The 15,520-nt window shown below is 36.5% G+C and overlaps 1 protein-coding gene across 1 annotated transcript in view; it reads left to right on the top strand.

Annotated features, from left to right (window-relative positions):
- The window catches only part of PSPC1 (paraspeckle component 1), an 81,172-nt gene that overhangs the window by 59,442 nt on the left and 6,210 nt on the right, over window positions 1-15,520 (top strand). The window contains 1 exon segment of the mRNA XM_017886459.1: window positions 14,711-14,768. Within this exon segment, the coding sequence (XP_017741948.1) occupies window positions 14,711-14,768 (58 nt within the window).

Raw genomic sequence — 15,520 nt, 5'->3', positions numbered from 1 at the left:
GCCACCACACCAGGCCCATGCCCGGCAAAGTTTTGTATTTTTAGTAGAGACGGGGTTTCACCATGTTGGTCAGGCTGGTCTCGAACTCCTGACCTCGTGACCCGACCGCCTCAGCCTCCCAGAGTGTTGGGATTAAAGGTGTGAGCTACTGCACCCAACCAAAGTCCCTTTAGTTCTAGTCAGTAGAGGTATAAAGAACTCTTCTTTCAAATGTTAACCCCTCTTGATCAGTATTGTTGAATTTGGCCTGTTTATCTTTAACCAGTCAGCCTCTTTTCTTGCCTCCTGCGTGGGATTTTTGTTGTTTGTTTGTTTATCTATCATCTCTTGATATTAATCGTAACCTAACTTTCCCTGATGTGTCATGTGTAAAACTGAAAAACAGAAACTATCCAGTAAAAAAAAACAATTCCGTTAATGTATGCTGTCAGAGAAGAGTGATCCCATTGTTATTTACTAATGAATAGGTACAATTTTATTTTCTGAAATGGTTTGTGAAGATTCCAGAGCAGAAGTTACAGTTTTGTGGTTTCCACATGGCCGTCCCTCTTTTCTACAGTTTTAAAGCTCTAATGAGTTATTTATGTTGCTTAAGAAGATTTGTTTTTTGAAGTCTAAACTCCTGAAGCATTCAAACAAAAGACACATTTTGCAAGGGATTTTGATGGCCTCTTCATTAACTTACGGAAATAACTAAAGAATTGTTTGCTGAAGGATTTGATGTCAGATTTAAGTGTGACCTACTGGGCTGGTAGGCTTATTTCTGGTATAATGATGGCCTAGTCCTAGTGGTTTGGACATGTTGGTGAAAATCAAAATGGATAGTAACAGACATTGCAATGGTCTCATATGTAATGTTCTAGTTGTGACTAGTTTCGGTTGTTAATGTTTTTACATATTCATTTAAATAATTTATTACAAGCCAAGGAATTTTCTCAATATTTGGCATGGTACATAATTGTAACTTGACTTAGACTTTTGTGATCAAATAAAAACAAAAAAGATATGTAAGTTTGTAATGTTTACACATATTGGAATTGATTTGTAGGATTTTGCTGATTTGGGATATTTGGGTTGAAGGTATGTGTCAGTTTTAACCAGGTGTTGAGTTATTTGATCACTCCTCCAAAGATTATTTAATAGTTTTAATAATATCTGATGATGCATGGGAAACCATAGAATGTTTCATATAAAATGATACAAATGAACACGGACACTATTAAAATACTTGCTGCAATAGGCATGAAATGGGCTTTCTTAGGTGAACCAGGAGGTATGGTTAGCTTAATCATATGCTATGATTATTAGTATTGGTTTTCTGTGTTTTATCATCATATTTGTTAATCTTTTTTGAATGACTACTTGAAAATGGTGACTGAATCTCTTATACTGTGTACACACTTCGTCAGAGGACCCTTCATTGTATTGATTAACTTTTTTTTTTTGGTCTTACCTTCCATTAGAGTTTCAGAGAGGTTCATAATCCAGAAAAATTATCATGTTTTCTTTTTTCCCTTTGGAGAGTATCTGTTCAGACTCAGGTCATGTATTTCTTCTGATTCCTCACCCCAGCTGTGATCCTTTTCATTAAAATAATTTAAAAGAAAAAATTTTTTTAAGGACGGAGTCTCGCTCTGTTGCCCAGGCTGGAGTGCAGTGGTGTGATCTTGACTCACTCCAACCTCTGCCTCCTGGGTTCAAGTGATTCTTGTGCCTCAGCCTTCCAAGTAGCTGAGATTACAGGTGAGTGCCACTACATCCGGGTAATTTTTGTATTTTTAGTAGAGATGGGGTTCCACCATGTTGGCCAGGCTGATCTTGAACTCCTTACCTCAAGTGATCCACCTGCCTTGGCCTCCCAAAGTGCTGGGATTACAGGTGTGAGCCACTGCACCTGGTCCTTTTTATGTTTAATATAGTTTATTCTTAATACTTCCCAAGTTGTATTCTAATTTTGTTCTGACTTTGTGTTCTCTGAATTTTTCGAGGTCACAAATTCTGTTTGTCATGTTATAGTTACTGAGATGTAAACTGAGAGAATTAAGTAGCTGTTTGAAGCCTTGTTTTTCCAATGCCAGTGCAGCTCAGTTACGGTTTTCGGTTTGTATGGATCACCAGACCTTGGCATTTATTGAATATTAATGCCTCAGATATTACACAGTTGGTACTTTGGAAAACATAGGTGGCACTGAGGTACAACTGCTGATAACATTTTTGTAGACTTCATACGTGATTAAATAATGAAGAGTAATTTTTAAAAGCAGCCAAAGAAACCATTTTTTTTGTGCTTGGTTTTCAACACACCTAACTTTTTACTTCAGAGTGTTAGACTTACAGGACGACTGGGATGTTACCATTTTGGAAGAAAAATTTGGTCACTGTTTCCTGTATTCAAAACATAGTGCTGAGCACTGTAGAGGATACAAAGGATGTTAGAGGATTTTAGGTGCTGAGTACTTATACAGAGTAATGTTAAAAGAAGCAGCTCAAATATTCTGAGAGTTTACAAAATGAAATTCTTTACTGAGGGTGTCTTGCTTGTCATTAAATAGTCTTGGCACTGTTGTGGTACTTTGTGTGTGTGTGTGTGTGTGTGTGTGTGTGTTTATAAAATGATATGATTTATTATTCCTGCTGTGTTGTAGGAATACCTCATGTCTTTTCATTTGAAATGGTAAGTTCTTCTAATAATTTTTGGTTCAGAACGGTAAGATTTCTGAGCTAATGTTAACTCTTGTTTGAGCAATCAGAGAAGAGGAGAGTCAAGACCGGCAAATAGACGTGGTTAACTAATGTAAACATATCTTGTGCATTGTCTACTATATAATACAACTAATAATAATTTTACTTATTAGTTTGAATTAGTGAAAGAAGATCCTCGGAAGGCATAAAAATTTAACTTTTTGCTTCTGCTTTGTGACTTGTTTAATGTATTTGGAGCCACCTTACAGTGCTTGTTCTATATAGTGACAATAAATTATGTTTTAGGCTAGTCAGTATCTGAGATCTTCTCTACTTCATATCGAGGATATTATCTCTGTAGTATCATCTAAAATGTTAGAACTTTATACTAAAACTAAAAAATTATGTCTATTTATGTTCAGTATTAAGGTAACAACTAGTGAGAAGTAGGCTGTAGGAACTCTGGTTTGTAAGCATCTTCTACTGATGAGATGGAGTTAGATTGATAATTATTATAATTACAAACTTTCAAAGACTTTTACAATTTAAGGTAACTGAAAGTTTATGGGTAAGTTTGCTTCTTTTCTGAATGGTATCTTACACTACATTGTGCACTATTTCAAACCCTGGCTTTTCTGGTTGTAAGTTTACCATGGTTTTCTTAAGATAACTTCTTCATTGGGTTTATTATTGTTTTTTCTATATTTGGTTTTAACCAATTGATTTGATTGTTACAGTAGTTTATTTTATAATGGCAAATTTTAAATAACTTTGATTTTTATTTTGGTACCACTTACATGTGTAAAAAATGACTATGTATTTGAATCTGTAGCTTTGAGTTACCTACTTAGACGAAAATATGTATTAACTTATCACGATTTCAAGGCCTCTGGTAAATTATTAAGATGATTTATCTAATGCCTAATACCACAAACAGAAATGGACACTCTCCTGTGTAAAATGTGTACTTAACTCATATGTTGGCCTTCTGTGCCTTGTTTTCCTCTTTTCTGCTTTTTTCTGTTGATGGGACCAGTTTGGAATTGCTGCTTGCGCAGTTTATATTTGTTCTTTTCTTTCACCTTTCATACCTTGACCTGGCCAGTTATGATAGTTTTACTTTGGTAAGGAAATGCACTGGATAAGAAAGAGGTTTTGGATCAAGAAATGCAAACCAGTCACCAGCATTAAGTGAACTTTGGTAAGATTTTATTGCTAGTATTGTTTGTCTTACAGCTGATATCCTTGCTCATTTTTTTTTTTTTTTTTTTTTGGAGTTCTGGGTAAAATAACTAAATTTGAAGAATAATTAAATATTATTAATCAATTTTAAGTTTTAAAAGCGCCTCTTCAGAGTGAGTTTACAGTGACAGTTGAAACTGGTAATCTTGAAAATACTCTCAGGTGTTTGCATTATAAAAGCATTATAAATAAAATTCTTAGGAGCGGTGTTGTGTGCCAGCTACTTGGGAGGCTGAGGTGGGAGGATCAATTGAGCTTAGGAATTCGAGGCCAGCTTGGACAACATAGTGAGAGGTCCGTCTCTTAAAATCTCAGCTGAATAGAAGCTTCTTTAACAATTAATTTATGTAAAATACTTATTTCCTTCTGTCCCTTGATGTATGCTAGATTGTGTTTACATTTAATTGATCTTCGGTTATAATGCCACCCTATGTATTAAAAAGCAGCCATTAATTTTTGTACATATTCAGTTGAATTTGACAGTAATATCAGAGCAATCTATTCACTCAATTACCTGAACGAGGCTTTCAAAATACATTGTTGAATGTATTTGGTTTAAGAGGCACATGTCAAGTTAATGAACACAGTAAGTTTCCCTACTTCTATTTGTCGCCTTTATTTCTGATTTAGTATTTAACAAGTAACAACTACTTTTTGTTTCATGACTAAACCTTGCAGTATAAAGTAAGGTGTAATTACCTGGGTGCAGTGGCATGATTGTAGTCCCAGCTACTTGAGAGCCTGAGGCAGGAGGATCAGTTGAGCCCAGTGAGTGTAAGTCCAGCCTGGGCAACATAGTGAGACTCATCTTTATTTATTATTATTTTTAATGTAATTGATTATTCAAAAGGATTCATTTTGAAGTTTCAATATTTTAGTAGTCTTTTTCAAAAGAGCTTTAGGTCCACAGCAAGATTGATTGGAAGATACAGAGATTGCCTGTCTACCCCATGCCACATACATACAGCTTCTTCTGCTATCAAAATGTTTTACCGGAATGATGTATCTATAAAAATTGCTGAAGCTACATTGACACGTTCTTATCAACCGAAGTCTATAGTTTACCTTTAGATTTGCTCTGGGTGTACATTCTGAGGGTTTTGACAAATCTGTGACATGAACCTATCATTATAGTATATAATACAGAGTATTTTCACCTCCTTAAAAATCTTCTGTGCTCTGCTTCTTTATCCCTTCCACCTACCCCTTGGCAACCATTGATCCTTCTATCTCCATAGTTTAGTTTTTTTCCAGAATGTCATATAGTTGGAATCATACAGTATATAGCCTCTTCAGATTGGCTTCCAGTCACCTGGCAATATGCATTTCAGTTTCCTCTATGTCTTTTCCTGGGTCGATAGCTCATTTCTTTTTAGCACTGAATAATATTTTGGTTGTACCACAGTTCACCCATTCACATACTAACAGACATCTTGGTTGCTTCCAGGTTTTAGCAATTATGAGTCAAGCTGCTATAAACATTCCTTTGTAGGTTTTTGTGTAGACATAAGTTTACACCTCCTTTGGGTGAAAAGCAAAGAGTGATATTGCTGTATCAGATGGTAAGAGTATATTTAATTTTATCAGAAACTGCCAGCCTGTCTTGCAAAATGGTCACACCTGTTTGTATTCCCTTCAGCAATACGTTAAAGTTCTGGTTGTGTCACATCTTTGCCAGCATTTGTTTTGTCAGTGTTTCGGATCGTCACCATTCTAGTAGATTTTGTAGCACTATCTCATTTTAATTTGCAGTTCCATCAATGTAATTTGCAATTCTGTCAATGACATACGATGTAAAGTTTCATTTAAACAATCATATAACTGAGGAATATTTTCCCAAATATTCATGTGTGAAGGTATTTAGGAATGCATGTATTGAGGGGAGAAAACCCACCTTTGGGTATATTTATATAAAGAGATTGTCTTATATTTTTTAAACTACCTCTCACTAACTAGCAGCGAATAATACAGTGTATTGGAAATTATTGTGTTTAATTGCCTGAATTTAAAATGTTAAGTTTTCCAAGCATTTACTATTGATTAAGTTGAAAGTTTACATGCTATTGAGTTGTATCAATAGAAATGTATATTTTTTTCCTTTTCATTTTAAAACATTTAAAAAGTTTTTTGAGTGAGGTTTCATTCTGTCACCCAGGCTGGAGTGCAGTGATGCAATCATAGGTCACCGTACCTCTAATTCCTGACCTCAAGGGATCCTCCTGCCTTGGTCACCCAAAACCCTGAGATTATAGGCACTGGACACCATGCCTGACCCTTATCTTACTGTACTTTTTTTTTTCTTTTTTTTTTTTTTTTTTAAGTGAAGTCTCCCTCTGTTGCCCACGCTGGAGTGCAGTGGCTGGAACTCAGAGACCCCATCTCCTGAGTTCAAGTGATTCTCCTGCCTTAGCCTTACGAGTAGCTGGGACTACAGGGGTGCACCACCACATCCGACTAATTTTTTGTTTTGAGATGGAGTCTTACTCTGTTGCCCAGGCTGGAGTGCAGTGGCATGATCTTGGCTCACTGCAGTCTTCACCTTCTGGGTTCAAGCGATTCTCCTGCCTCAGTCTCCTGACTAGCTGGGACTACAGGCGTCCACCACAACACCTGGCTAATTTTTTGTGTTTTTGATAGAGATGGGGTTTCACCATGTTGATCAGGCTGGTCTTGAACTCCTGACCTCAGGTGATCTGCCTGCCTCTGCCTCCCAAAGTGCTGGGATTACAGGCATGAGCCACCATGCTCGGCCTTAAGTTTTTGTAATTTTAGTATTTGCGGAGTCTCACCATGTTGGCCAGGCTGATCTCCTGACCTCAAGTGATCTGCCCGCCTCAGCTTTCAAAAGTGCTAGGATTACAGGTGTGAGCCACCACATCCGGCCCAGTTTACTTTTATTAGAAAAGATTAATTTGCTGATGTACGTTGTTCAGTATCTTAATACTTTTTTCATGAGTTAATACTTTCTTGGCAGAGAGGCCTAATCTCTTGAGGTTTTTAAAAATACCCATGAATATTTCATGTAAGTGATTTTTGCTTCATTCTTTGTGTCTACAATTTGTTACCTAATATTTCTGTGGCTCCTAACTTTTTTTTTTTTTTTTTTTTTTTTTTTGAGATGGAGTCTCACTCTGTCACCAGGCTTTTCATAGAGATGGGGTTTCACCATCTTGGCAAGGCTGGTCTCGCACCCCTGACCTCAGGTGATCCGCCTGCCTCAGCCTCCGAAAGTGCTGGGGTTACAGGAGTGAGCCACCGCGCCTGGCTAACAGTTCTTATTTAGTCTTTCTCATGAAAATTTAACTGGTTATAACTTTACTCTTCTTTTATGTAACCACCTCTAGTGAAGGAAAAGGTAATAGAATATAGTTTGCTCACACTAAAATACTTTCAATTGGTGAATATAATTTTTTTTAAGGGAATTTAGTTTTAGGAATATTTAGATATTCCTAATTGATTAAAAGGCTGAATCCTGTTACTTGTCAGAACTTACTATATTTTCTCTAGAATTATATATTTTTTAGTGGATTTAAATGTTTTACATTATTTTAGCATTTTCTTTTTTTGAGGCATAGAACCTAAATAGCATGTGGTGATTCCTAGACCATTCTTAAAGCTTCTTTTGAGATAAACATGAGAGGTCTTTATCAATAAAGAATTTTGATTGTGACCTAAAAAAGAATATTGATTGTGCCCATTAAGATTGCATTCTCTCAAACAAGAGTTTATATTGATGAAGTGTTAGATGAATACCTCTTGTCATTGATCAATCAATGTTATTCCAGTTGACACAGTTAAAGCAGTTTTTATTTAGTTCAGTGAGTGTATCCTCCAGGTTTAAGTGGTCATACTACACTTTAGCTTTACCTGAGTACTGTGTTAAGTCATTCCTTTAAATTAGGTTATTGGTAATATACATACACACATAGACACACAAATTATACATGTTGAGTATCCCTTATCTAAAAGGTTTGGGACTAGAAGTGTATTGGAATTTGGATTTTTTTCGATTTTGAAACGTTTGTATATTATCTAATGAGATATCTTGGGGATGGGACCCAGATCCAAATATGAAATTCACTTATGTTTCATATATGTCTTATATATGTAGCCTGAAGGTAACTTCATAGAATTAAAATTTTTTTTTTTTTTTTTGAAGCAGAGTCTTGCTCTGTCGCCCAGGCTGGAGTGCAGTGGCACGATCTTGGCTCACTGCAAGCTCCGCCTCCTGGGTTCATGCCATTCTCCTGCCTCAGCCTCCCGAGTAGCTGGGACTACAGGTGCCCTCCACCATGCCCGGCTAATTTTTTGCATTTTTAGTAGAGACGGGGTTTCACCGTGTTAGCCAGGATGGTCTTGATCTTTTGACCTCATGATCCGTCTGCCTCGGTCTCCCAAAGTGCTGAGATTATGCATCCGTCCAAAAAAAAATTTTTTTTTAAGAGACAGTGTCTCACTGTGTTCCACAGGCTTGTCTTGAATTCCTGGGCTCGAGCAGTTCTTGCATCTCAGCCTCCCTGAGTGCTGGGATTATAGGCATGAACCACTATACCTGGCTCAGTAGAATATTTTAAGTAATTTTGTGCATGAAAGTTTTGCCTGCATTTTGACTTAAACCCATCACATGAGGTCAAGTATGGAATCTTCCACTTTGGGCATTGTGTTGGTGTTGAAAACGTGTTGGATTTTGGAGCATTTGGGGTTTTGGATGGTTATGCTCACCTTGTATCTTGATAGCCCAAGTATTAGATATTAAAGGAAAAATATCCATGTTCTGCACAAAAGTGTCATGTGCCAGTAGTGGCATGTTTACCACATTTTGGAAAATATTTGTTAGGTTAATTTACCTTACTTAGTGCAATCTTTCTGTTTTATATTTTCATGAAAGAAGACTGACTGGGACTTTAAAATAGTGCTTCTCAAACTTTTGGCTTCCATATTTCTTTAATTTTCCATATCACTAGGAAAAACTATTGAGGCCTCCGAAGTGCTGCTAAAGGAATATATCAATATTGACCATATTATAAGCCAAAGCGCGTTTTAAAGAAAACGTTACAGAATTAAGAGCCACTTTCTTGTACATTTTTGCAAATGTCTTTAATGTTCCCTTCAGTGCAGTGGGAAGAATGGTATTGTTTTATGTTTTGTAAATTGTTTTGCTCTATAAGAAATGGTCGGCTTCCCACATTTGCTTTTGCGTTCCATCTATTGCAGAAAGCTTTTTAATTAAAATGCGTCAAAGAAGACCTGACGTTATACGGAGAAGTGATAAGGGAGGAGTATGTTAATAACCTTTAAAGATAGTTGTGGATTTTTTTGATACTACTGTAAAACTTAAAAGTACTCTTAACATTGAAATTAATTGGACTGGCTGGGCATGGTGCCTCACACCTGTAATCCCAGCACTTTGGGAGGTTGAAGAAGGTGGATCACTTGAGCTCAGGAGTTCAAGACCATCCTGAGCAACATGGTAAGACCCCATTTCTACAAAAAACACAAAAATTATCTGGGCATGATGGTATGTGCCTGTAGTTCTGCACTCCGGAGGCTGAAGCAGGAGGATTGCTTGAATCTGGGAGGCAGAGGCTGCATGAGTTGAGATCACGCCATTGCACCCCAGCCTGGGCAGCAGAGTGAGACTCTGTCTCAAAAAAAAAAAGAAAAAGGAATCCGTTGGGCTGCTTTGAATTTTGAATAGATCTTTTACCCATGCATGATTTTGTAGTGTCATGTACCAATCAGAAGAAAAATACTGATGCATTGACCTAAGCAGATTATCCAAATGCTAATGTGTTTATTTTATAAAATTAATAAGAAGTTATATGTCTCCATATTGATCTCATAGAAAATGCTGACCAAATACTCAAGCCAATAATTATAGTGTCTCATATAAAAATCTTGTTCCATGAAAAAAGTATTTCATTCAGCATGCAACCCAATCGTGAATGCTTTTTCTAAAAATAACCATCCTGCTTCAGAATGCAGCAGATGTACTTTGTGGACAAATCCTGTTTTGTTTTGAAGAACATGAAAAAAGCATGTACCCATGGATAGAGATTTAATAAAATTAACTTTTACTGCTTCCTCCAGGTATTCATAGTTTAAAAATGGAAAATACAGTTTTATCTATGTGTCAAATGCAGTGGTTACTAGTAAAAATTGGGCCCAGGTCTCTTGGCTTGTGCTAAAGTGCTGGGACTTTTCCCAGTCATTACTTTTGCACCATTGAATGTAGTAAATGTTGACACAGAGAAAAGTCTGATGATAGATTATAACTAACTATATCTTAGTGCCAGGAAAACATGAAATAGTTACGACTGTGCACTTCCTGAGTCTTGGGGACTCTTAGAGCTCCATGACCTACACGTTAAGAATGCTGCGATGATGGAATGCTCTTTTGACATGTGGTTCTGGGAATTCGTCATACTTTGCCTCCTTTTTGGTCATCTGTTAATTTAAGTACACTTGAATTCCAAGCTTTCAGAAATACATATGTATAATTCTTTTTCATGGAAAGGCATACAGTCTTATAAGTACTGCAAAGATAAGTTAAAATCTCGCCTTTTATTAGGCTTCGACTGTTGGAATTCTTTTTTTTTTTTTTTTTTTTGGCTGTCTGGGACATGGAGATATGTTGGAATTTTTGAAGAATGAAAGTATCTTGTGAATGTCAAAAATTTTGTAACTCTTTTTTAGCAGAATCGTATAGGCTAGCTCAGCCACTTAGTATCCCTATTACCTTGACTAAGTTATTCAACTTGGTGCCTCAGTTTCATTATGTCTAAAATGAGGTAACAGTAGGCCTACTTCATAGAGTTGAATCAATAATGTAAAACTGAGTTCATCATAGCTTTATTTTAGCGCACTGCAGTCTTTTGAGGTGTTGGTTACAAATAATTTGTTTTGGCTTAAACCACAACTCAATTTTTTGTAATGTAATAAAACATTATTTAAATTTGTAAAAATATCACATATACGCACTGGTTCTAACTTAAATTCTAATTTGAAGTGTTATTAAAAGTCATTCATAGAGGGAAGTAAGGGTCTTATGTATTGCTTGTTGGATGGGCACACAGTTGGGAATTTCTTCAAGTGATTCTTATTAATATTTGATAGATTTAGTGATAGTGAAGAATGCTGTATTTCATTTTACAAAATCATCTTAATATAATCTCTACCTCTTTTGTATTTTACTAGAAGTTTGTAGCGGTGGGTTTCTAGAAAATAACAGCCTGAAGACGTGACTGGGAAACTGAAAATTTCTTTTGCCCCTTCTAAAATAGTTACAAAATGATGTCATCAAATTACACTCTTTTTTTTAAGAGCAAAGCTGTGTAAAATAGTATTCAGTAATCATCTTTAAGATATTGTCAGCATTACTAAATACAAGTGTGTATATATATATATTTAGTGAAAAATGCTGTAATGTGCCTCATGGATTGGTATTTTATTTATTTATTTATTTTTTAATTGGTATTTTAATACAGTAATATGCTACAGTAGCCTGGAGTATTTTAAGATATTCTGATTATCTCATTTAGAGAAAGGTGTTTTAGAACTTGTACCGATTTATAATATACCACCAGAAGGGGAATGTTCGTGTTTAATAGTTGACTTAAAACCATAGTTATTTTCAGTACATTGATACATTTCCCATGAAATTTTTAAAATGACAATGGATTTAATAATAAAAGAAGGGGCTGGGCGCAGTGGCTCACGCCTATAATCCCAGCACTTTGGGAGGCCGAGGCGGGCGGATCACGAGGTCAGGAGACCGAGACCATCCTGGCTAACACAGTGAAACCCCGTCTCTACTAAAATACAAAAAATTAGCCGGGCGAGGTGGCGGGCGCCTGTAGTCCCAGCTACTCAGGAGGCTGAGGCAGGAGAATGGCGTAAACCCGGGAGGCGGAGCTTGCAGCGAGCCGAGATTGAGCCACTGCACTCCAGTCTTTGCGACTCCGTCTCAAAACAAACAAACAAACAAAAAAACAGTAAAAGAAGGTACTTGGTGAATAAGAAAGCTCACACTATTCTAGGAAGTTATTCTAGAAAGTGAGACATAAAGCTGAGAATATAAAGAGACAGTAAAAAAGATTGTTTATGCCCTTTTTTCCTGCCAGTGAATCCCAGGCCAATAGTTAAGGTATTGGGGTATATAAGGGGTAATTGAAATCTCAAGCAGTGAGACTGTAAATAATTTCCCTGTATTAGTGGTTAGATACTGAATTCCTAACCTTTTATAGTGAAGACAAATTCAAAAGTAAAAATATAAATTGAACTCCTGTCCTCCCCGAAAGTCATAATTATGAAATCCGTATATTTTACTCGATGGTGCAGGTGCATAACCAGCTTCTCAACAACAAAATATCTACTATATTTGCTTGTTACAGATACTTATCTAGATACTATAGATATTATTTTTATGGCTAGAAGATTCTGGGTGTGTTGAAGCATTCTTCACTTTTATCAGTAAGTTCTAAGAACCTATCAGTAGTTTCTAAGTAGTGATAAGGAAATGGCAATTTGATTTGGTCTACTGAAAGTAGCGATAAACATAATCTTTATTTTAAAATAGTTTTCTAAATGTAATGCTTGATCAGTAGCCAATTTTATATCACAGTTTAGCTTTTTGAGACAGAGTTTTGCTCTTGTTGCCCAGGCTGGAGTGCAATAGTGCAATTTCGGTTCACTGCAACCCCTGCCTCCTGGGTTCAAGTGATTCTCCTGCCGCAGCCTCTTGAGGAGGTAGGATTATAGGCATGTGCCACTACTGCCCAGCTAATTTTTTTGTATTATTAGTAGAGACAGGGTTTCTTTCTTTCTTTTTTTTTTTTTTTGAGATGGAGTCTCACTTTGTTGCCTAGGCTGGAGTGCAGTGGTATGATCTTGGCTCACTGCAACCTTTACCTCCTGGGTTCATGCCATTCTCCTGCCTCAGCCTCCCGAATAGTTGGGACTACAGGCACCCGCCACCACGCCTGACTAATTTTTTGTATTTTTAGTAGAAATGGGGTTTCACCATGTTTACCAGGCTGGTCCTGAACTCCTGACCTCAGGTGATCTGCCTGCCTCTGCCTCCCAGAGTGTTGGGATTACAGGCGTGAGCCACTGCACCCCACCTCAGTCTAGCTTTTTTTGCAGGTCAGTAATAGTATCCATTAATGGTCACAACTGTTATGATGAGAAATTTATTTTTAGGAAAGTTAAAACATGGCTTTTAGGGCTGGACATGGTGATTCACGCTTGTAATCCCAGCACACTGTGAGCGTGAGGCAGGAGGATTGCTTGAGCCCAGGAGTTAGATACCAGCCTGGTCGACATAGCGAGACCCTATCTCTATTAAAAAAAAAAATCAAAAAATTCGCCAGGCATGATGGTGCGTGCTTGTTGTCCCGTCTATTAGGGAAACTGAGGCAGGAGGATTCCTTGAGCCCAGGAGTTCGAGGCTGCAGTGAGCTATGATGACGCCACTGCATTGCAGCCAGGGCAACAGAGCGAGGGTCTCTGAAAAAAAAAATATTAAAAAAGATTTTAGAAAGGTTGGCATTTAAATGTTCTAAATAAAGTGAAAAGCATTTTATCTCTTCATGATGGTGTTTTTGTTGTACCGTAGCTTCATTCATTGTACCTTAACTTCATTCATTGTACCCTAGCTTCATTAAGATTACCTTTGGACATCTCCGTTTAAGTTAGGCAGTTTTTTTAAGGAGCCACTTGTGGCTTAATGGCAATTACGTTTCCATCATAGGCTTTTATTTTATTTCCAGCTTTATAGGTGCTTTTCAACAGTGTTTTGTATTATCAAATGGAACTTTAAATGAACATTTAGATTTTAATAAGATTGCTTTTTCAAAAGTACAGTAATTATACTTTCTTTAAACATTTCTGCAATTGTCTCATAATGGAATGTTTTTCATGATTGCTACATTTAACAAAGTTTTCTGTGATTGGAAATGGTCATCAAGTCAAAGTGAAAATTGCAATTTTCATATGTTATCTTGAGTAATTTCACTTAGAGATTTCATTGAAGTTAATTCTGTATCACTATTGTTGGTAAATGAAGAGCTTTTAGGAAGCAGTTTTTGTAATGAAATTTCAAATGTTTTGAATATTTCTGTTTTATAGCTAACTGTGTAATACTTTCATTCAGGTTTTCAAATAAAATTACCGCGCAGTTAAAGGAAAGCAGTGTTATGTTGAGCTTTCAGTAATTGCTTGTGTGGGCTTTCTGTAGTGCCTGGATGGAATAATGCTTGAGCAGATAGATAAAAATACATGAATGAATTATAATTTAGACAATGAAGATTGTAACCTTATTTTTAGCATAATTCCCTAAAGCTGTTTGTGTTATATATTTGAATACATTTCAATATGAACTTGGTAACAGTCATTTCTATTTTAAGACTTCAGTGACCTAGGAGGAGAAAATAATTGGCTCTGGTGGTTATTATTACTAGATTTTCCTTTGCTTGGAATCTAGGCATGTATCTTTCATCTGTTGGAATAAAACATTAAAATAATCTGTGGTATATTTTATATAATCTGATTCATTAGTAATCTAATCTTGCAATATAAACTGGGTGCATTAAGTGTTTGTAGTATATTAAGCCTGGGAGACTGAAGTTTCTTTTCAGCATTCTTATTAAGTATATGATGATGGAAAATTTTCAAAATTTTTAATGGAAAATGATGTCCCAATTCACTCTTTTCTTTTTGATTTTAGATGGGAAATGTAAAGTCATAAGATCGATAGGTTGACTGTGACAACTATGTTTACTTACAGAGAGAACAGGAAATGAGAATGGGTGATATGGGTCCCCGTGGAGCAATAAACATGGGAGGTAGGGATTTGAAGCAAAAGGCTTTTGTAACTTATTTTTGGGGGGACTGTTTATGCTGTTTGTGGTATATTCTTATATCAGTAAGAAACTAAAATACGGAACCAACATTTCTAAAGGTGAAATCTCTTACATCCATTAAACTGGAATACCATACAATTATATTAAAAATATATGCTTGGGAAGAAAATTCTCATTTTGTTTTTGTTTGAAGGCTAAAAGATGTGTTATACATTCATAGGCTTAATGAAAGAAACATATAAACCAGGTTGTAATACAGCCTGAAAGTAGTTTAGTCATCACATTGTGTAATACAGCTCTGTCTTTGCAGTTTTAAAATCAAATTTTATGCTTTCTAATTGGCTTTTTGTTTGTTTGTTTTGTGTTTTGAGGCAGGACCTCACTGTGTTGCCCAGGTTGGAGTACAGCGGCGCAATCTCAGCTCGCTCAAACCTCTACCTCCTGGGCTCAGGTGGTCCTTCCATCTTACCAAGTCGCTGGGACTACAGGCACGCGCCACCACGCCTGGCTTATTTTTTGTGTTTTTAGTAGAGACAGGATTTCACCATGTTGCCCAGGCTGGTCTTGAACTCCGGGGCTCAAGCAGTTTACCCGCGTTAGCTTCCCAAAGTGCTGATATTATAGGCATGAGCCACCTCGTCTGTCCTAATTGGGCACTGGAAATGGATAATTTCTGAGTAGGAAATTGATAGGTCCTGAGTGTGTTTTTAGGCTTTTAGAGAGCATTTTATATA

Source organism: Rhinopithecus bieti, unplaced genomic scaffold, assembly GCF_001698545.2.
Source record: "Rhinopithecus bieti isolate Rb0 unplaced genomic scaffold, ASM169854v2 scaffold_1014, whole genome shotgun sequence".
Taxonomy (NCBI): domain Eukaryota; kingdom Metazoa; phylum Chordata; class Mammalia; order Primates; family Cercopithecidae; genus Rhinopithecus; species Rhinopithecus bieti.
This window is presented reverse-complemented; position numbering and strand designations above follow the sequence as displayed.